This window comes from Delphinapterus leucas, chromosome 10 (genome assembly GCF_059928025.1).
Source record: "Delphinapterus leucas isolate spDelLeu-1000000601 "Yukka" chromosome 10, BTC_Dleu_Yukka2, whole genome shotgun sequence".
Lineage (NCBI taxonomy): Eukaryota > Metazoa > Chordata > Mammalia > Artiodactyla > Monodontidae > Delphinapterus > Delphinapterus leucas.
In genome coordinates, this window is record NC_143138.1 from 44,825,755 (window position 1) to 44,849,563 (window position 23,809).

Sequence of the window (23,809 nt, forward strand, 5' to 3'; positions counted from 1 at the left end):
CTGAGAGTAGATCTCTTTCTCTCCAGTACAATTCCTTACAACACAATCCTTTCTCCATTCAGCACTAGAGCAAGCTTAAAATCACAGTATAAATCAGATTGGAACTTTCCTCTGCCTGAAATTTCAGTTTACTGTACCATTCTTCGTACAAAACCCTATCTCAGCAGGCCTCAGAGCCCTGTCTGTCCCTCTCCTGCCCCTGCTCCATCGCCTCTTTCTGTTCCTCCAGCGTACTAGCCTTTTTTCTCTCTAGCACCTTAGCATTAACTGTTACCTCGATGCTCTTATCATTCAGGTTTCCAATTAAATGTCACTTCTCCAGAGAGGCTTTAATTGACTATACAACTGAAGTATAAATCTGTCCCATCCGTAGCACATCCCTTTGTTTTATTTTCACCATAGATCACTACCTGATAGTTTATTGTTTATTGTCTGTCTCACGCCATTAAACTATAAGCTTCATGACAGCAGCAGTTTTTTGATTTTTTTTTTTTTTGGCTTGTTTATAGCTGGATCCCATCTGCTGGAAATAGTGCTTGGTATATAGTAGGTTCTAGTGTTTCAGAAAGAAACATCCTCCAAAAAAAAAAAAAAATCAAATGCTAGAATTGATGGTAGTATTTCTAGGACATGGTAAATTTATTTTAGAAAAGAGGATTCTTCCCCTGGGATTTACTGTATTTTAGACTAGTGGTGTGTTTCAGAGTCATTAATGGACCTTTTAAAGAAATATACACCTCTGGGCTTCAATCTGTAGGTCTAAGTGGTACCAGGGATCTGTAATTTTGAAAAGCTCCACTGCAAATCTGATGTACAGCCATGTTTAAGGACCAGGCCTTGATAGAGAGAGCTGTGTGGATTCAAGGAGAAAACTGGCCAAACTGTTTATAAACATAAATGAATATTGTTGATTGGAAGTTTATGGAATAAATCTCTGGGAAGCATTGTTTGTATCTTTACTTCAGAGGCCAGGGTAATAGACTAGTGGTTTCAAACTGGTGTGCCCAAGATGATCATTTGGGAATGTGGGAAGAATGTAAGTAATGCAACTTATATATTTTTAATCTCATTCCTTTTTCATTTTTTTTTGGGGGGGGAGGCATGTTATCAGTACCTAATATACAGTGATATGTGTATGTAATTTATAAACATACTGGAATTATGTGCTCAAAATAATTTATTGATGAAAATGTGTGATCCAAAGAGGAGGGAGATCACTCTATCAGTCAGGATAGGCGATGCAGTGGTAACAAATGACCCCTAAGCCTCAGAGACTGCTAAAAGGTTTGTTTCTTGTTCATGCTTTACGTCTCCTGTGGGCCAGCGGTAGCCCTGCTCTGTGTCATTTTGGCGCCATGATTCAGGCGGATCGAGCAGCCTTCATCTGGAACTTTACCAGTTGCTGTGGTGGAAGGAGGAGAGAACTGGGTAAACCACGTGCTTGTAAATTGTTGGCTTGGTAGTGACATGTGTCACCTCTACTCACCTCTCACTGACTGAAGCAAGTCACATGGCTACATGTGAGTTCAGCAGGTAGGGGATGTGTAATCCCCCCTCAGTGAGGGACTCTGCACAGGGTGAACAGCAGGGCAGTCTACACAGACAGCCTCCGACACCTGTTCAGTGTGGGGACGTTTGCCGCTCCAGACCTCGCTCTTAATCCCCTTTCAGGATAGCTGGCAGAGGGAGCCTGCTCTCCCCATTCTTGGTCTGATGAAGAATACCAAAAAGAAAAAGATGCACACAACCCAGATCCTTAATTCTTTTACTAAGGAGCATGTAAAGCAACATGATTATAAAATAAGGAAGTATAACTTTACCAAAACTGTTAGAGCTCTGTGTGATTTTTGCTTGAAAAAAGATTATACCATTACTGCATATACCATTTGAAACATTCAGGTACTTACTATTTCGTGGGTGGGTGTGGAAAATAGAGGTTGAGGTAGGGGAATTGTGAGTAGTGGTGGAAAGAGAACTTCAAGGCTCAAATGTTCAGGGTCTTTGCTGATTGAAAATTAACCAGACTGAAGATGGAGCATCTCTGGAATAATAATGTAAGTCATTCTGGAAATGCGATTCCATTTAGAGCAGTTTGTTATATACTTCTTTTCAGGAAGATGTTAATTTGGGAAGCATAATATGCCTTGATTGTAAGGTGCTGTAGCGATAACCTAGCTTACTTTATTAGTTATTTTGTATACCCCCTAAAGCCAGTCATATGTTAGTTTAACTAATAAAATGACAAATTCATAGAAACCAGTTTAGTTTCAGAAACATTTCACTTTATTTACTTAATTGAAATATAGTTGACTTACAACATCATTTTAGTTTCAGGTGTACAACATAACGATTTAATGTTTTTATACATTACAAAGTGATCACCACTATGTGTCTTCTTACCATCTGTCACCATACACAGTTATTACAGTACTACTGACTGTATTCCCTATGCTGTACATTATATCCCTGTGACTTACTTATTTTATAACTAGAAGTTTGTACCTCTTAGTCACCTTCACCTATTTGCCCTTCCCCCTGTCCGCCTCCCCTCTGGCAAAAACTAGCTTGTTTTCTGTATCTGTGAGTCTGCTTCTGTTCTTTGTTTGTTCTTTTGTTTGGGTTTTTAGATTCCACATATAGGTAAATCATGGTATTTGTTTTTCTCTCTCTGACTTATTTCACTTAGCATAATACACTCTAGGTCAGTCCATGTTGTCACAAGTATCAAGATGTCATTCATGGCTGAATAATATTCCATTGTGTATATATATACCACATCTTCTTTATCCATTTGTCTATCAATAGAGACTTAGATTGCTTCCATATCTTGGCTATTGTAAATAATGCTTCAGGGAACATTGGGGTGCATATATCTTTTTGAATTAATGTTTTTGTTTTCTTTCCAGGAGTGGAATTGCTGTATTGCATGGTAGTTTTATTTTTAATTTTTTGAGGCATCTCCATACTGTTTTCCACAGTGGCTGCACCAATTTACAATTTAATACACCAACAGTGTATTAGGGCTCCCTTTTCTCCACACCCTCCCCAAAATTTATCTTTTTGATAATAGCCATTCTGACAGGTATGAGGTGATAGCTCATTGTGGTTTTGATTTGCCTTTCCCTGGTGAGTAGTGATGTTCAACATCTGTTCATGTGCCTGTCGGCCATCTGTTTGTCTTCTTTGGAAAAAATGTCTATTCATCTCCTCTGCCCAGTTTTTAATCAGATTGTTTGTTTTTTGATATTAAGTTATATGAGTTTTTTATATATTTTGGATATTAACCCCATATCATTTATCATTTGCAAATATTTTCTCCTATTCAGTAGGTGGCCATTTTGTTTTGTTGATAGTTTTCTTCATTCTGCAAAAGCTTTTTAGTTTGATGTAGTCCTATCTGTTTATTTTTGCTTTTGTTTTTCTTGACTGGGGTGACAGATCCAAAAAAAAGAAATTGCTGAGACTGATGTCAGACAACATACTACCTATGTTCTCTTCTATGAGTTTTATGCTTTCAGGTCTTACATTTAAGTCTTTAACCCATTTTGAGTTTATTTTTGTATATGGTGTCAGAAAATGGCCATTTCACTCTTTTGCATGTAGCTGTTCAGTTTTCCCAACACCATTTATTGAAGAGACTGTTTTTCCCTATTGTAAATTCTTGGCTCCTTTGTGGTAAATTAGTTGACCAAAAAAGTATGGGTTTATTTCTGGACTCTTAATTCTGTTCCACTGATCTATGTGTTTGTTTCTGCGGCAGTACCATACTATTTTGATTACTGTAGCTTTGTAGTATAGTTGGAAATCAGGAGCATGATATTTCCAAGTTTGCTTTTCTTTCTCAAGATTGCTTTGAGTATTTGGGGTCTTTTGTGGTTTCATACAAATTTTAGGCTATTCTTGTTAGGACTGTTCTAGTTCTGTGAAAAGTGCCATGGGTATTTTGATAGGGATTGCATGGACTGTAGATTTTTTGGGGTAGTATGGGCATTTTAACAATATTTATTCTTTCATTTCATGAGCATGGTATATATTTCCAATTATTTGTATTGTCTTCATTTTCTTTCGTCACTGTCTTATGGTTTTCAGAGTACAGGTTTTTAGCCTCTTTGATTAAATTTATTTCTAGGTATCTTATTTATTTTTATGCATTTGTAAATGGGATTTACTTAATTTCTCTTTCTGAGAGTTATTAGTGTACAGAAATGCAACAGATTTCTGTAATTTAATTTTATATTCTGCAACTTTACTGCATGAATTTATTAGTTCTAATAGTTTTTTTACTGGAGTCTTAAGTTTTTCTACATGTAGTATGTCATCTGCAAATAGTAACAGTTTTACTTCTTCCCTCCAATTTGGATGCCTTTGATTTCTTTTTCTTGTCGGATTGCTATGGCTAGGATTCTAGTACTGTGTTGAATAAAAGTGGTGAGGATGGGCATCCATGTCTTTCAACTTTTCACCATCAAGTATAGTGTTAGCTGTGGGTTTGTTTTATGTAGTCTTTATTATGTTGAGATATGTTCCCTCTATACACACTTTGTTAGGAGTTTTTTTTATCATAAATGGATGTTGGATTTTGTCAAATGCTTTTTCTGCATCTATTGAGATGATCATGTGATTCTTTTTCTTTGTTTTATTATTGTGGTTTAGCACATTGATTTGCAGATACTGAACCATCCTTGCATCCTGAGACTAAATCTCAGTCATGGTATATAATCCTTTTAATGTATTGTTGAATTTGTTTTACTAATATTTTGTTGAAGATTTTTTGCATTCTATGTTCATCAGAGACAGTGGCTTGTTATTTTCTATTTTTGTAGTGTCTTTGTCTGGTTTTGTATCAGGGTGATATTGGACTTGTAGAATAAGTTTGGCAACATTTCTTCCTCTTCAATTTTTTGGAATAGTTTGAGCAGGATAACTCTTCTTTAAATATTTGATACAGTTCCTCTGTGAAGCCATCTGATCCTGGACTTTTGTTTGCTGGATTTTTTTTTTTTTTATTACTGATTCAATTTCATTACTGGTAATTGGTCTGTTGAGATTTTCTATTTCTTCCTGATTCAGTTTTGGAAGATTGTGTGTTTCGAGGAATTTATCCATTATTACTAGGTTGTCCAATTTGTGGGCATGTAATTGTTTGTAGTAGTCTTTTATGGCTGTGTTTCTGTGGTATTGGTTGTAAATTCTCTTTCGCTTGTGATTTTATTTATTCGGGCCCTCTCTTTTTTTTTTTTCCCTTGATGAGTCTGGCTACAGGTTTGTCTATTTTCTTTATGTTTTCAAAGAACCAGCTTTTGGTTTCATTGATCTTTTCTATTTTTTTTTTTTAGTCTCTATTTCATTTATATCCACTCTGGTCTTTTAATTTCCTTCCTTCTACTAATTTTAGGTTTTGTTGGCTCTTCTTTTTCTAGTTCCTTTAGGTGTAAAGTTAGATTGTTTGTTTTAGTTGTTTTTGTTTTTGTTTTTTTTGCGGTACGCGGGCCTCTCACTGTTGTGGCCTCTCCTGCTGCGGAGCACAGGCTCCGGACGCGCAGGCTCAGTGGCCATGGCTCACAGGCCCAGCCACTCTGCAGCATGTGGGATCCTCCCAGACTGGGGCACGAACCTGAGTCCCCACATCAGCAGGCGGACTCTCAACCACTGCGCCACCAGGGAAGCCCTGTTTTTGTTTCTTGCGGTAGGCCTGTATTGCTATGAGCTTTTTCCTTAGAATTGCTTTTGCTGCATCCCATAGTTTTTGGATCATTTGGTTTCATTTTCATATGTCTCTAGGTATTTTTAAATTTCCTTTTTGATTTATTTGTTCACTGATTGGTTGTTTAGTAGCATGTTGTTCAGCCTCCACATGTTTTTGTTTTTCCAATTTTCTTCTTGTAATTGATTTCAAGTTTCAAACTGTTGTGATCAGAAGAGGTGCTTGATATGATTTCAGTCTTCTTTAATTTATTGAGACTTGTTTTGTGGCCTAGCATGTGATCTGTCCTGGAGAATGTCACATGTGCACTTGAAAAGAATGTGCGTTCTGCTGCTTTTGGATGGAATGTTCTGCGCACACACACACACACACACACACACACACACATCTATTAAGTCCATCTGATCTAGTGCGTTGATTAAGGTCAGTGTTTACTTATTGATTTTCTCTCTATCCATTAATGTAAGTGGGATGTTAAAGTCCCCTACTATTATTGTATTACTGTCAGTTTCTCCCTTTATGTTTGTTAATGTTTGCTTTATATATTTATATGCTCCTATGTTGGGTGCATAAAGATTTACAAACATTATATCCTTTTGTTAGATTGACCTCTTTATCATTATGTAATGTCCTTCTTTATCTTTTGTTACAGTCTTTGTTTTAAAAAATCTTTTATACAAGTGTTTGTCTCCCAGTTTTCTTTTCATTTTTTTCATGGAATATCTGTTTTCATTTCTTCACTTTCAGCCTGTGTGTGTCTTTAGATCTGAAGTCTTGTAGGCAGGCTATAAATGGGTCTTATTTTTTTTATCCATTCAGCTACCTTATATCTTTTTATTTGTGAGTTTAGTCCATTTACATTTAAAGTAATTTCTGATAGCTATGTACTTATTGCCATTTTGCTGTTGTTTTCTGGTTGTTTTTGTAGTTCTCTTCCTTTCTTCTTCTCTTGTTCTCTTCCCTTGTGGTTTGATGATTTTCTTTAGTGCTATGTTTGGATTCCTTTGTCTTTATTTTTTGTGTATCTCTTGTAGGGTTTTGGTTTTTGGTTACCATGAGGTTCATATATGTGTATATATATATATATATATGTGTGTGTGTGTATGTATATATATGTTTGTTTTAACCTGATGTTTGCTTAAGTTTGAATGCATTCTAAAAGCATTACTTTTTTACTCCTCCCATCTACATTTAATGTTTTTGGTGTCATATTTTACATCTTTTTACTTTGTGTGTCTCTTAATTGCTTATTGTAATTATAGTTGATTTTATGACTTTTTTCTTTTAATGTTCATACTAGCTTTTTAAATGGATGATCCACTGTCTTTACTATGTATTTGCCTTTAGCTGTGAGGTTTTTTTCTTTCATATATTTTCTTATTTCTAGTTATAGCCTTTTCTGCTTAAAGACCCTTTAACATTTGTAAGGCTGGTTTAGTGGTGATGAACTCTTAGTTTTTGCTTGTCTGGGAAACTCTTTAACTCTCCTTTGATTCTGAACAGTAGCCTTCCTGGCTGTTCTTGGTTGTAAGTTTTTTTCTTTCATTACTTTAAATGCAGCATGCCACTCCCTTGTGGTCTGCAAAGTTTCTGCTGAAAAGTCAGCTGATAGCCTTTTGGGGGTTCCTTTGTATGTGACTCACTGTTTTTCTCTTGCTGCCTTAAAGTTTCTCTCCCTATCTTTAACTTTTCCCATTTTAATTATGATATGTCTTGGTGTGGATCTCTTGGGTTCATCTTGTTTGGGATTTTATGCTTCCTGGACCTGCATGTGTGTTTTCTTCCCCAGTCTGGGGAAGTTGTCAGCCATAATTTTATTGAATAGGTTTTCTGCCCCTTTCTCCTTCTGGGCCCATAATGTGAATGTTAGTGCACTTGATGTTGTCCTAGAGTTCCCTTAAATTATTCCCATTTTTAAAAATTCGTTTTTCTTTTTTCTGTTCTTATTGGTTGAGTTTCACTATTCTCTCTTCCTTGTTGCTTATGTGGTCTTATGTATCATCTAAAATGCTGTGTATTTCCTCTAATGTATTTTTCATTTCAGTTGTTGTATTCTTTAGCTCTGATTGGTTCTTTCTTATATATTCTAACTCTTTGTGAAGTTCTCATTGTGTTCCTCCATTCTTCTCCTGAGTTCTGTGAGCATCTTTGTGACCATGCTTTGAACCCTTTATCAGGTAAATTACTTATCTCCATTTCATTAGGGTTTTCCTCTGGGATTTTATTTTGTTCTTTTGTTTGGAACAAATTTCTCTGTCTCCTCATTTGGTTTGACTTTCTGTGTTTGTTTCTGTGAATTAGGTGAAACGTTATGTCTCTTGGTTTTGGAGGTGTGATCTTGTATAGGAGTATCCCCAGTGTAGACTGTATGTGCTGGTCAGCTTTGGCAGGCCAGGTGGAGTTGTAGTGGGGGTGGGCTGGGGCTTTTCCAGGACATGTTGGGGCTGCTGCCTTGGTGGGATGATTGGTGCTGGAGTGGACCTGGGGTTTGCTGGGGTGGCCTTGGCAAGCTATCTAGAGCACTAGGCTCTTTTTAAACTGCAGCCTCTGTGCTGGGACTCCCAGTGAGTGAGTTTGTGCATGAGCCCTTTAAGAGTGAAATTTCAATTTCCTTCAGCTCTCCTGTGCATAAGCCCTGCTGGTTTTCAAAGCTAGTTAAGTGGGCTCACCTACCCAGTGCCAGTCTCTGGGTTTGATGTGCCCAATATGGGGCTCAAACCCTTCGCTCCTGAGCGAGGGCCTCTGAGTTTGTGATATCTCCTCCTGCTTGTGGCTTGCTGCTCTGGGGATGTGGGTCTTGACTAGATAGTGTCTCTGCCCCTTCTACCCTACTCAGTGTGTTTTTTTCTTTATATCCTTAATTGTACAAGAGCTCTTCTGCTAGTCTTCAGGTCATTCTCAGAGAGAGTTGTTGTATATATAGGTGTAGTTTTGGTGTGTTTGTAGGAGGAGGTGAGCTCAGGATCTTCCAGCTTTGCCATCTTATCATGATCAAGTGGATCAAAAATGTTTCACTGTGTTCCTGGAAAACAAGCTAATCAAAATGTACATTACTGATAGTAATAATAAATATTTACCATTTATTAAAGGCATGCTATATGTTAGGCCTATTCTAGACACTTTACATACTTTATTTTACTTAATTCTGACAAAAAAGTTCATGAAACAGGTATTATTTTCTTCCTTTTACCAATGGAGAAACTGAGGTATGAAGAGGTTAATTCACTTTTTTAAGATTTGAACTTAGGTTTCTGCAGTTACAAAAACTATATACTTTCTACTCAGTTCCTCTGCTTTTATAATTGTTCCACTGTAGCTGTTTTTAACTCTTACATGAGATCCTTTGTTAGTAGAAGCAGGAAGCTATTTAATTTTGTCTTGCTCTTTTGGAGAATGAGTTTTTTCTAGGCATCCAGTAGTTAACCTCATTAGGGGAGCCTGAGAAAGTGAAATATGCTCATATTTTTCCCAGTAGTTTTTATACCAGAAGCAGAAGAGAATACTCAAGATTATTTTAGAAATTTGAAATAATGAAGTTAATAGAAGTTTATACTAATTAGTAAAGTTTCAGACAGTCATCCAACATTTTTCAGTGACAATTCTCTTATTTTGTTTATTATTAAATAGCTAAATGAAGGTTTAGATGTGTGTGGCAAATGGATGAACTTTTTAATTCACCAAGGAAAAACAATATTTACTGAAAGGCTATCATGTAGGAAATGACATTAATTTCAGCTAGAATGTGCATTATTTGGAATGCACCCAGTTACTTTGGGTGAACAGTTTAGAAACACATTGAATACCTTAGAATTTTATTCATTATTTCTAATCTAAGTAAAGTCTAGATAATTTTTTTTCTATTTTTTTGGGGGGTTGGGGAAGATTTCAGTGAAAGACAGTCTTACCACATTCTTTAATAATCTACTCTAGTTTTCATTCAAGACCTTGAATTTTGTTTAAATTGAGCCTTGACTGTATACCTAAGGTAGAAGAGTGTTTGGAACATTAAGTCTCTTGTAAGTAAAGTATTCTGTTGTATGACAGTTGAGCTGAAGTGTGCTTCCCCTGCTTACCTGACAGTTACTTGGTGAGCAGTTAATTGCTTATAAACACCTGTGGTATTGTTAATACAAATATTTGAGTTGAGTTTAGGGAAAGAGAGGTACTATATTCCCCTATATTCGTGGAGAAGCCTTAGTGGTTCTTATATATTGCTGTGGGATTTGTTCAGTTAAAACCCCAGATATTATCATGGCAAACATCTGTATGTTCAAAGTTATCTAATTCTTTGTTGCTATAATAAGTGATTGTAAAAAGGGACGTGGTGGGTTAACACATTTGGCCTCAACTTCAGTATTGCCAGATCCAGTCAAAACCATTTGGGCAAAAAATGATCCATGCAATCACCTATGATTATCCCCATTAATAGTGGGGAGAACAGGCATGTGTATTTAATTTTTATTTAATTTCAAATAAGTAAGTGTTCACTGCACAAATTTGAAATAGTTTTTATATTTAAATTGGAAATCACTTAAAGATAGTGAAAGATCATCACAAGGATGTACAGATATCTTGTTCCCTTTCACCATGTCTCCCTGGTCAGTTTCTCACTTTATCAGTCGCTGTTTGCGAATTACAGCTTGGCTCTGAAACATACCTGCCTCTTCTCACATAGTCTTTGCATTATGTATCTGGTGGTATATTTGAGCTTCGTAGGATTTGTCCTATGGAATGCGAAGTAAAAGGTAAATAGTCAATTTTGTAGAGAAGTTACTATCAACAGGTATATGTAAACAAAGCCAATACTAAAGGAGAATAATCTGGTGTTAGCTCTTAGAGAAATATTTGCTATTGCTAAAGCTCAATTTAAACACTCTAGAATGAGTGTTGATTGTATATAATGTGTGCTGTGACACCCTTTAAAATTTTTGCCTATTGAGACTTCTTATGACATCTAGTTATATTACATTTTTAGTTTTTGTATTTTTATCCTGTCCATTACCAAAAAGGAATTGATGTGGTAGTTTTCAGTTGATGACTCTCTTGCACTGATTTTTGATGATACATGTTTGTTTGTTCAGTGCTCTCAAATACAATAATAATGAAAATGCTTGAAATACTTTGAGAATTACGAAAATGTGACAGAGACACGAAGTGAGCAAATACTGTTGGAAAAATGGTGCCAACAGACTTCCTCAACACGGGTTGCCACAAACCTTCAAATTGTTTAAAAAAAAAAAGTAATATCTGGGAAGCACAATAAAGCCAAGTGCAATAAGACGAGATATGATTGTATTTATTGGCCCTTCAAATTTTCTCAGTTGTAAAGTGTGTGTTCATATCTTTTGATCATTTTTCTATTGGGTTGACTGTCTTTTTCTGTCTTGGCTTTCCTTGGCACTTTGTGTGTCCCTGTACATTCTAGAAGCAACACAGACACATAAGCTATTGTGATTTTGCTTGAGAGTATATTGATTCTGCAGGTTAATTTGAGGAGAATTGGTACATTTATAGTATTACATCATCTGGTGCATGTTTATGGATGTCTTTCGGTTATTTAGGGTTTCTCCAGTTTCCTTCAGTAAGGTTTTACATTTTTTTTTTTTTCCTAGAGGCCTTGAACATCTTTTGTTAGATTTATTCCTAAATACTGATAGTTTTAATCCCATTATGAATAGTAGTTTAAAAAAAATCCATTATTAAAGTGGGCTGCTGGCAGATAGAAATACAATTGGTTTTTCTGTATATGACATTGTAGCCAGATACCTTGCTTAATTAGGTCATTAGGTCTAATAATTTATCTGTGGATTTTTCTGGATTTTCTAAGGATTCTAATCACATAATATGTAAATAATGACAATTTTGTTTCTTTTTTCCAATCCTTATACTTTTCATTTTACCAATCTGGTTCCCACTGATGGAGTCTTATTTCCTTGTTGTGTGTGTTTTCTCTGTGTGCTAGAGATTGTATTTGGGGAGTTATTTGGAGGACTATACTAAGACCTAGGAGAATTGTATATTTCTTCAGAAAGGTTTTCATTTTCTCCTTTCATGAGTCTGTGGGTGCAGCTAGTCCAGGATATTGTTTCTCTGCTACTGTTCTTTCCATATGTGTCCTCAGAAATTGACAGAGTAGAAATTTGAAAGTATATTGAATTTAAATTTTCTTCTATATTTTGGCTTCATTAATGATAGTAATGACTTAATAATCATATTAGGCATGATTTCAGATACCAGGGTTTTAAAAGTTTTTAAAAAGTATAGAATCTTCACTAGAACAGGAAAGTGCTTTATTGAAACTGAATGCAGAGTTTTAATTTTTAAACGATATAAAATGTTTCCTTTTAGATAAGTGATGAAGATAAGACTCTCCGAGAACAGGATATTATGGCTTCATCACACAGTTTAGGTGGGGTTCAGTTGGAGCTGGAATCAGTTTATAAGGTAGGTACGCTTTTAAAGTACTTCCTAGGTTTTGTTAAATGTATCACATTGAGCTTCTATCCGTGTTTTATTGACGCATTTGAGTAGCCTCTTGTGGGCGCAGCCTCTCCCCCTTCTGTTCGGATGTTGTCTTCACCCCCCGGATGTGCTGCTCCCCGCCCCGGGCTGCGCTGCACCGACCCCTGGCGCTGCTTGGGTGCCGACCCACTGCGGGCCACGCTCTCCTCACTGTGCTCAGCCTCGGGCTGCGCTGGGGCTGTGAAGCCCTGCAACGCCCCTCTTCCCCGGCCCCTTGTTCCCTACGCCGCCTCCGCGAGGGAGCCTCTCCTCCCTCCCGGGTGCCTTGGGGCCCCGGCCTTCTTCCCCCTGCCCGGGTCCAGCCCCTGCCCCCTCACCACCATCCGCGCACCAGTCTGGCCAGCGTCCTCCTGCAGGGCGTGTTTGTCCACATGAGTCCGTCTTGTTTCTTCAGCCAGGTGGTGAACTGCTTCAGGGCAATGACTGTGTGCTGGATGTAGAAATCTGTAAATTAATTAGGAACTTTCTGTAAAAACACATGATCTGATTATTGTGTGGTGTCATTGAATACACTGAAGAATTATGGGCATATAGATTTAACTCTTCCATAAAACTTGGGTGAATAGGGTATTTGGGGAATCTTTTTTTTTTCTTTAAACCTAGTTTTTTATCTCATTTTTAAGAAGTAGAAAAACTCTGTTGAAGAGTAAGGATGAGTTTTGCAATTTATTAATACCATTACCATAATCTCATCTCTTAAAATTTTACCATAGTTCATAGGACTTTAAAAAGTGTAAGTAGAATAGTATTTATTAGGTTTTTAAAAAAATATTTACTGGCAAGTACTTATTTTAAAGATAAAACTGGACATTTATTATTATTTCCATTTCTTAGTGTTGAGATTAGCTTTTCCAATATATTTCTCTGGAGAAAGAGTGGAAACATAGATGAAGAAATTTGGAATTACTTTACTTACTAGTAATTTTTAGCACTGAACATATTGTATACACATTGGATTCCACTTGATGCAGAACAAAATGTGGACTATGTCATGTGAGAGGAATGCAGTGTACCAGAGGGCTTGAGCTGGGAATTTGAAATCCTGGTGATTATAATTTGTAAATTGATGAGTTAAGAATGAAAATAAAGCATTTTAACTTGGCTTATTATTTTTTGAAAGATCTACTCTAAAACAAACACATTTTTTGCCTGCCACTCCTTCTTAATGCTGTTGTTTACTTACAAGGAGTATAAATTGATCTTCTTGCTTTTTTTTTTCTTTAGATCTGCTAGGACTAATGACTTTCTCAGAGGAGGGATTTTGTTTAGCCTTAGTACTTTCGAAGACGTAGGAGAATTTTGTAATGACAGGTACTGACTTATTTTCCCTGTTTTTCACACTGAATTCAGATCCCTTTTGCTGATGCTCTGGATTTGTTCCGAGGAAGGAAAGTCTATTTGGAAAATGGCTTTGCTTATGTACCACTCAAGGACATTGTGGCTATCATCCTTAATGAATTTAGAACCAAACTGTCCAAGGCTTTGGCTGTAAGTATTTTACTTTGTTTCCATATTTCTGTGTTCACTTTATTTCTATATGTTCATGTTTTCAGTTACATACTGTTGATAGTTTTGTTCTGTACTTCTTAAAAAATAGTTTAATTTTTATAATATTCAGATTGCTTATGATGCTGTACTGTTATTTGTAGAACTCCTAGGTTTTAATTTTTTTAAAATTTATTCTATTGAAGTATAGTTGACTTACAAGGTTGCGTTAATTTCTGCTGTACAGCAAAGTGACTCAGTTATGCATATATATATATTCTTTTCCATTATGGTTTATCACAGGGTATTGAATATAGTTCCCTGTGCTATACAGTAGGACCTTGTTGTTTATGCATTCTATAATAGTTTGTGTCTGCTAACCCCAAACTCCCAATTCATCCCTCCCCCTTGGCAACCACAAGTCCATTCTCTATATCTGTGAGTCTGTTTCTGTTTCATAGATAAGCTCATTTGTGTCATATTTTAGATTGCACATATAAGTGCTGTCATATGGTATTTATCTTTCTCTTTCTGACTTACTTCACTTAGTGCGATAATCTCTAGCAGCCATCCATGTTGCTGCAAATGGCATTATTTCATTCCATTCCATTTTATATGTGTACCACATCTTCTTTATCCACTCATCTGTTGATGAACATTTAGGTTGTTTCCACGTCTTGGCTATTTTAGTAATGCTGCTATGAACATAGGGGTGCATGTATCTTTTTGAATTATGGTTTGTCTGGGTATATGCGTAAGAGTGGGATTGCTGGATCATAAGGCAACTCTATTTTTAGTTTTTTAAGGAACCTCCAATACTGTTTTCCATAGTGGCTGTACCAGCTTAAATTTCCACCAACAGTGTAGGAGGGTTCACTTTTCTCCACACCCTCTCTAGCATTTGTTGTTTGTAGACTTTTTAATGCCATTCTGACTGTTGTGAGGTGATACCTCACTGTAGTTTTGATTTGCATTTTCCTAATAATTAGTGATGATGAGCATCCTTTTATGTGCCTATTGGCCATCTGTATGTCTTCTTTGGAGAAATGTCTATTTAGATCTTCTGCCCATTTTTTGATTGGGTTGTTTGTTTTTTTGTCATTGAGTTATATGAGCTGTTTGTGTATTTTGGAAATTAAGCCCTTGTTGGTCACATCATTTGCAAATATTTTCTCCCAGTCCATAGGCTATCTTTTCGTTCTATTGATGGTTTCCTTTGCTGTGCAAGGGTGGTTTTTCTTTCTTTTGCTTGTAAGGTTGATTAGGTCCCATTTGTTTATTTTTCCTTTTATTTCTATTGACTTGGGAGAATGACCTAATAAAACATTGGTATAATTTATGTATGAGAATGTTTTGCCTATGTTCTCTTCTAGGAGTTTTATGGTGTCATGTCTTATATTTATGTATTTAAGTAGGGTTTTTTTTAATTTATTTTTTTGGCTGTATTGGGTCTTCATTGCTGCACACGGGCTTTCTCTAGTTGCGGTGGGTGAGGGCTACTCTTCGTTGTGTGCAGGCTTTCTCATTGCGGTGGCTTCTCGTTGCAGAGCGTGGGCTCTAGGCCCGTGGGCTTCAGTAGTTGCAGCACACGGGCTCAGTAGTTGCAGCACGTGGGCCCTAGAACACGTGGGCTTCAGTAGTTGTGCTGCGTGGGCTCGGTAGTTGTGGTGCACGGGCTCTAGGGCACGTGGGCTTCAGTAGTTGTGCAGTAGTTGTGGCTCGCGGGTTCCAGAGCGCAGGCTTTGTGGCACACGGGCTTAGTTGCTCTGCAGCATGTGGGATCTTCCCAGACCAGGGATCAAACCTGTGTTCCCTGCATTGGCAGGCGGATTCTTAATCACTGTGCCACCAGGAAAGTCCCTTTAAGTAGGTTTTTATTTGTTACTACTCATGGTTAATTTTGTCATTTTTTCTTTCTCCTAGTAATACTATTGGTGAGATGATTAATTTTGTGAACAGCCTTTGTCTCTTCAAGGTTGTGTTTTTTTTTCCTTGGAGATGGATGTCATATGTGACCCTTAACAATTAGTGTGGCCTGTGGTAGATATAACCCCTAGATTTCTGTTCTAAATTGTTATTTTGTGTCAGTAGAGGGCAATGTAGAAGAAAGTCTTTATGTTTAATTAGGAAAAGCAGTAGTAGGTTAGTGCTACAATAAACAGCCTGCTGCTGGGTGAAATTGGAGGTAGCTGAGTTAAATAAATGACATAATCAGTGCTTTTTAAGAGATTTGTTTAAACAGACACTTAAGTGATAACATCTTAAAAATACATTTTTCAGTGTTGTTTGTTAATCTGAGTGTAGTTTTCTTTTGTACTTTTTTGGGACACTTTTTTGGGTACTTAGTGTTTAGTACATAACTTCAAAGTTATGTGCTGTGGCTCTTTTTAAGCTGTACCGATTACCGTATAAGCAAAGGCCAACCTTTCCTTTTGAGTTAAAACTTATAATTTTTTCTGGTATTGTTTTTATTCTGAAAACAATAACTTTTACTCAGTCCTACTTTGTATTGGTGCCAAAAGTCTCATTTTCTAAAATACTGGGTTGGCCAAAAAGTACTTGGCTTTCTCCTGGGTAGGTCAGGGCCCGAGTCTGGTTGAGTGGTTGTCCATAGAGCCCTTTGCCTCGCCGTGAAGGAGAGTGGATGGAGGGGGTTGCCTGGGAAACTGTCCTGACAGCTTTGGAATCTGAAGCTCTGGGAGGAAGGGAAGGTGTTGCTTTTAGGCTGTGGCAAAGGGGAAATTAAACCCATTGTGATGGTTTCTTGATTACTGTCCTTTCCAGTGAGGAAGGTTTTGACCTTGAAGTATGTAATTGAAAGAATTTGAAAATATCCTTGTAGGATGAGAAGAATTGCCCTAAAGATTTAGAAAAAGGTATTCTAATTTGTGGTAGAGGAAGAAATAAATGGTGCTGGGGAAGGTCTAAGTTGATAGAAGAATTTTACCCCAGGTGACATCTGCAAGCTTGTTGTTAGTCTTTGATCATGTGATTTATATTATAATATAACAAATCTGGCTTTTGAGCATGCTTTAGGACTAGTAAAAGATGGGCATTATAATGTTCTCATTTGATAAGAGCTCTTTTCTCACCCTGCTGATCTGTGAGACTCAGCTGTGGCACCGCTTCCTCCAGGAAGCCCCCCTGAGCCCCAGGATTGTACTGAGTGTTTCTCCTTTGTGCCCCCACAGCATTCTGCACACTACCAAACTGCAGTGAGATTACTCCAGTTAGCGTTTTTCTTCTCAACTACAATGTAAGCTTTTTGAGAGTAAGGGCTTGGTCTTAAACTTTTCTCTCTACGTAACATAGGGTCAGTGCTCAATAACATTTTGTTGGACTGATAGATACTGAATAATGAAGATGACTCTTACTGTCCGCACATAGTTTACTGCTTGTCTGTGATCTCATTTGATTCTCACCACAAGTCTCTGAGATGGATGAGGATGACCGTCTGCATCACACAGGCTAGGAAAGTGCTGCTCAGAGAGGCCAGGTAGTTTGTCCAGTGTCTTTTTGGCCAGTAATTGCTGCAGCCATAACTGGATCTCGGGTTTTCTAATTGTGATTCTTAGGATCTCTTGATGAAAACTGTGCCTTTATGAGTAGTTGTATTATCAGGGGATTTAGATCTTCAAACTCAGGAAATATTGAAAGGTAAGTATATTAGGGTCCAGTTACAGAGCAGGCAAAAAGGGTGAATTTGGAGTTGAGATGCAATAAATTGATAACCAGTTAGGGAAAAGAATGAGGGAAAGATATATTTCTTTGCTTCACATAACAATTTTAGAACCTTTAGCCAGTTCTCTCAGTTAATGGTTTTTTTTTTTCTTTTTTAATAACTTTTTATTTGTTCACCCATGTATTGTTTTCAGTACTAGGGATATAATACTTAATAGGATAGATGAAATTTCTTCTCTTATAAAACTTATACCAGTTACCAAAGAAATAAACAATAACAATATTATATGTGACATGAAGGAGCCAGCAGAGCAAAAGTAGAGGAAAGTACATTCTAGGCAGGAGCGGTCACTGATGCCAAGGCCCCAAGGAGAGACGGTTGGCATTTTTGCACAATGCTGGAGTGTAGTGAGCTAGCGGGGAGCTGTACAGAATGAGACGGCAGCGATGCAGGACTTTGAATAAACCAGGGTAGAGAGATTGATTTTTTAGCCTAATGTAGTGGAAAACCATTGGATGGTTTTGGAGAAGGGAGTGATATAATCTGATTTATATTTAGAATAGGTTACTGTGGCTGAAAACCACTTTGGAGGGTATAGAAAGAATGGCAGTAGGAAGACTAGTTCAGAAGTTTATCACTTTAATCTAGATGGTGGCTGGAAAGAGGCTGGTTGTGGTGGTGATGATTCAGAGAACTCTCTGGATTTCAGTTACTTTCTTGAAGTGCTGTTGACACACTGGGTGTGAGAGAAAAAGAGGAAATCAGGATAAAAACAATAATGATAGCTTATACTTAGTGAACATTTTATATTTGCCAGGTGCTGTTCTAAATGCTTCACATGAGCTTCACATTTCATCTTCACAGTAATCCTGTTAGGTGGGTACCATTTTCAGTCTCTGAGGCGTACAGTCTGCACAGCTAAGTGAGGAGCCAGGGCAGGGTTTGCATCCATGCAGCCTGGCTTCAGTCTTTACTCCTGACCACTGTGTTGCACTGCCCAGATTGTTGGCCAGAGTAACGGATTAGAGGGTGATGTCTTTTACCATGATGTGGAAGACTGTGTGAGAAGTCCACAGGCTAAAACCAGGAGTTCTGCTCTGATCATGTTAAGCAGGAGGTGCTTGTCAGTCATCCAGATGGTGATGGCAAGTGTGAAGTTGGGTTTAAGTCTGGATTTCTGGGGAGGATAAAGTGAAGCCCTGAGACGTAGGGGGTCACACGGCCGAGCTTGGGTTTTCACACACTTCCACTCTGTGTCACTGGTGGAGCGTGCTTGCTTTGTTTTTAGAAAACGGGCAGCTTCTTAAGTTGTAGCTGAATATCTTTAAGGCAGATTCTCTTTTTTCTCACGTTATGTGACTAATTTCACTTTCTGTGGGTGAGATTCATCATTAGAAGGTGCTGGTAAAACTTTAGAAAACAGACTTTCAGAAAATATATTTATTCTAATTTAGAGATAGAAAGACTTTCGAGAAGCTCCCTGGGAAATAAATGACAACAAGTAAGCAGCTTTCTTGGAGTCACAGAGGAAAGTAAGGATTTTCTTTTTTTGAAAAGGATTTTCTTTTTCACATGTTTAGAATAGTAGTTGGATCTGTGACTCACCAAGTATTTGTTGCTTTGGAAAAATATTCTTTGTAGGCACTTGATCAAGTAATTTTTTATTTCTACAGAGCTTAGAATCCTCTTAAATCTTTTATCCTCTTTTTAAAAGCAGTGTTCAGTTTAGTTCCTTAAGCTGTGCTTAAATATAATTAATTTTCTTGAATGGTTACTTACTTTGTAATCATATAAGAATTTTCTTTGTCTTATTTGTGTCTCGTTGATTTCCTTTGGTTTTGGATTGATTAATATGTCTTTTCCAATATTACTTCCTGGTTATTTAATGTTATTTTAAAGTGATTGCAGTGGACCAGTCAGTGTAGCTGCTAATCCTTCACTTCTGCCTTTACTCTCAGGCACCAGCCCCTTCAGTCTCTCCTGGTACTGAGCTCTAGGAAACAAAGCAATGCAGCTAAAAGCCATGAAACTATCGATAACAGAAAAAACATTCATTTTGGGGGAAAAAATAAACATCCTCTTTTTACTTTGAGACACGCTTGTTGACTGAGGATGCTAAATTGAATGTTGCTCTTTAGACTGTAGAGGACCTAGTAACCGAAGTGAGTATTTCGAGGTAGGGTGTGGGGTCAGGCAGGCCCACTGGATCCCACAGACGAACAAGTCATTACAAGTGAGTCTTGGTATCTTTCTCCATATGTATTGTATTGGATTGGCCAAAAAGTTCGTTCGGGATTTTCATAATATCTTACGGGAAAATCCAAACGAACTTTTTGGCCAACCCAGTATTTTAGAAAATGAGGCTTTTAGCACCATCACAAAATAGGATTGAGTAAAAGTTATTGTTTTAGTGGAATATTCTAGGTTTTTGATAGGCTAGCTTAGATTCGTTGGAAAAAAAATCAGTTATATATATATATTATATATATATGTGTGTGTATATATATATATATATATATATATATATATATAGTGCTTAAAAAATTCCAAAGTGCTATATATTTTTCAGGTGTTCATTTGAAGGGGCTAGTTCATGTAAAGAATAGAATTTTAAGGGGTTTGAATTTTTCCCTGTGGTGCTTAGTACAATTTTGCACTTTGTGTTTATGGAAATTATTGGTGGCAAGAATTTTAATGATTCACTTATTTCTAGTTGCTAGCAAATGTTAGCAGCACATCGACATAGGATTTTTAGAGCAGCACAGGATTTTAGAGTTGTGTGATAATCATTTGTGTGTTATCTTGCCCTCATTCTTGGCTCCTAGAATCCAAACTTGAGGTTTATAGATATCAGTGGACATGCATGTTTGTCCTATTGTGTATGGTAGTGCTTTAGCTTTCTTTTATAAGGAGCTCTCAATAAAACTTACCAGTCAGGCCTCTTCATTTTGCCCATGAAAGTTTAGCCCCGCAAAGGCTTGGGTGGCTTACCAAAATTCTTGTGGCTGATTGGTGAAGGACTTGGGTTCTTCACTGTGGGTCTCCCATAACTCCTTAAAGTCAGTGCCTTTTTTTCATAGATTGTTGCCTCTCCCCAGGCGCAGTCAAATACCTCTGCCCCTCTACTGCTCTCTTATTCACCCTCAAGTGTTCTATGACATGTTTTACTTGTAGGCTTCTCCAGGGTAGGGACTGAGCCCTGTTCAGTTTCTCCAGGGTGGGAACTAAGCTCTGTTCAGCTTCTGCAGGTAGGACTGAGCCCTATTCAGCTTCTCCAGGGTAGGGACTCAGCCCTGTTCAACTTCATTCTCTCTGATGCTGAGCACAGTACCTTGAGAAGAGCAGGTGCTCAGGATCTGGTGAATTACCCTGTGAGAGCTGCATGTTTGTGTTTTCTCCAGATTTGTTGAAAAAAGTACGTGAAACGATGTTGCACTTCAGTGTCCTGTTTATAAAAGGAAAGAGTGAAGCACCTCAGATGTGGGAAGGGCTGCTGTGCATGCAGAATATTTCTGCAATCTCTGTTGGGAACGTCTGTGGCTGCAGTACCCTGCTTCCTAAGAACCGCTGCAGTTGGCTGCAGGGGTTACAGTTGTTACTCTTGACAGGTTTTCTCTGGAGTATGTAATATGTGAGGTTATATTTTGTCTAGAAATTTATGATGCAGCCTCAGCCAGGTTTAAACTCTAGCTTGAGAACAGCAGCTTCTCTTTTCATGGTTGAACTAACTTTCCAGAGTAATTCTTAGGTTACTATTTCTGTGGTCACCTTTGTGTTCCCTGTGCACCCTTACCCCCACTCACAGAAGAATGCCCCTGTACTCCTCTATAAACACTCCTGTTCCTCAGATCATTTATCATATTTAACAATTATAATTACCCCTTTTAACACTTCAGCCCAGATTGGCTAGAAGATACTTAGTATTTTTACACACTATTTATAGTATTTTTTTCCACTGAGCTACATTGCTTTCATTGACACTTGAGTGCACTGAAACACAGATTTTTATCCCTATTACTCACTTGTGATGAGAAAATATCTGCAGATTCAGTTGCTAGGAAACAGCTGAATACTGAAATAGGTTTTTTTGGGGGGGGGTCCTTGTAAATTCAGTTCTTTGACAGTTCTACTCTCATAGAGCAAAAATTTATTCAGTCTCTACAAAGAAAGATGCATCACCTGTTAGTTTTCCAATATAAAAATTTTGCACAGGGGGAGCTAGGAATACGAATACAGTTTTGTTCCAGGATTGATTAAATTTTGAGAGTGTAATTTTTCACAGTGACTGGACATTGAGGAGTAATGATTATGTGTACATCTTTGAGTTTCAGTTTTTTTTTCAAAGCTTTCTGATTCCTTATTAATGAGAAAGAATGAGGATAAGAGAGAGATACACACACACAACACAGAGGAATTTAAACCAAAGTAAAGTATTATATTAATTAAACCAACTTTGTTTCATAGAAATAAGATTGACACATCCTGTGTTAAATCCAGATCAGCTTTTTTTTTAATCTGTGACACTTAATAATGGTGTACCAGAGAAAGAATAAATATTAAAAAGAAGTGTTTGGTTATATATAATGTTTGGCTTTCTTTTATACCTGGCTGTCATTTTTGTCATAATTATATAACATTTAGAAAAAGATTTTCATTCAGGTTCAACATAGTAATAAACTCTTTGTGAGTATTTACTGCGTGCCAGGCAAATATGCAGGGGCAGAGGTATGATTAAGCTTTCAGGGTGAATGGTGAGGGGGGCAACAGTGGGCAGAGATGTAAACAGTCCTCCTGCGCTGTGGTCTGTGAAAGAGCAGTGTGTCCTGGGTGCAGCGGTAGCACAGGAAAGAGGTGATGGACTTAGTCTGGGGACCGCAGAGAAGCCTTCAAGGAAGAGGTAAGCTCTGAGCTGAGTTTTGCAGGGCTCTTTTTGGATGTGAACAATCCCTTGACCTTGTTTTTTTGGGGGTGGGGGTTGGGGATGGGGAATAAGACCAGTATTAGTTGTCTTCATTTGTAAGTTGGCTCTTCATTTCTTCCTTGTCCACACCCTTGGTTGATGTTTCTCTTCCCCGCCCTGTCTGTACAGGCAGATGAGTACTGTCCAGATACCAGCTACTAATTCTGTACCTTCAAATTTCACTGCTTGTCTATTTAATTGCACACATATATCTGAGGAACTTGGCAGGGAGTGCAGAATACATCTTCTGATTTACATGCATTGAGAAACTTGTGTCTCAGAAATAAAAATCTTATTAAGGCTTAATGTCCTAATCCAGGTGACACAGAGAACTCTGTGAACTCAAGTAGGCAGCATATGTAACATTGGAGTGGCATGGAGAATGTTATCTGAAATGAGAGTATGTGTGAGTTCAAAACAAAAATAAAAACAGCAAATGAAAATTGTCCCCGACTAGTTGATACTAGAAATAATCAAGGAATGATAGAATTGAGAATCACTAAATGCATAGGTTTGGTTTCCCCTAAATTTTAAAAAAGGCACTAAGAATAGGAGTAAATGTTTGTGAGACTCTTGCTGTTTGTATAAAATCCTTTTTATTTTTAATAATTTTATACATCGAGGGTGCATTTTAGAGCATGATATTAAGTGAGTTTCAGTATTTTCAGGCCTACATTTTAAATTAGAAACCTATATAGAGTTACGAGACTTTAGTAATATGGAAGGCACTTAAAGTCTGGTTTAAAAAAAATTATGGTTGTCCTTGGAGCAGCTATGATTTTGTCCATATACAAGACTATATTTGTTGAGTTGCTAAGCGGTTAAGGGAACAGTGTCAGTGAGCAACTAAATTGAGATGTGAATGGGGTGATAATCTAGAAAGAACAGACCTGAAAATGGAAAAAGATATATAAGACAGATTTCTTTCTCATAAACTTGGAAACAGAAGAATTGCAAACAAGATTCGTAATCAGGTAATCAGGTCCAGTTTTCACATTGACTATTAAAGGCTAAAATAATGGAGGGGAGGTGAAATAACATTCAATCTTTGAGGAAAAAACTAACTAATACAGCTTTGGATTTTGGCAGGGTGGCTGTAATCCCAAAGAAAGAGAATAACAGTTTGCATTTACAGTCTTTTCTAAGTCTTTTGTAAGTACATTTTCATTAATCCTTCAGACTACTTTTGAGTTTTGTTTAAAAATTAAGAAGGGCTTCCCTGGTGGCGCAGTGGTTGAGAGTCTGCCTGCCGATGCAGGGGACGCAGGTTCGTGCCCCGGTCCGGGAAGATCCCACATGCCGCAGAGCGGCTGGGCCCGTGAGCCATGGCCGCTGAGCCTGCGCGTCCGGAGCGCCGCAACGGGAGAGGCCATAACAGTGAGAGGCCCGCGTACCGCAAAAAAAAAAAAAATTAAGAAGGAAATCATTTCTACTTCCTAAGATGCCTGAAAAAAAT

General features: G+C 37.5%; 1 protein-coding gene across 4 annotated transcripts in view; it reads left to right on the plus strand.

Moving 5' to 3' along the window:
* The window catches only part of PRIM2 (DNA primase subunit 2), a 292,124-nt gene that overhangs the window by 56,838 nt on the left and 211,477 nt on the right, over positions 1 to 23,809 (plus strand). For all 4 annotated transcript variants that reach the window (XM_022581481.3, XM_089918942.1, XM_089918941.1 and 1 more), the window contains exons 6-7: positions 12,053 to 12,148; positions 13,577 to 13,714. In XM_022581481.3, the coding sequence (XP_022437189.1) occupies positions 12,053 to 12,148; positions 13,577 to 13,714 (234 nt within the window). The remainder of the gene's footprint in view (positions 1 to 12,052; positions 12,149 to 13,576; positions 13,715 to 23,809) is intronic.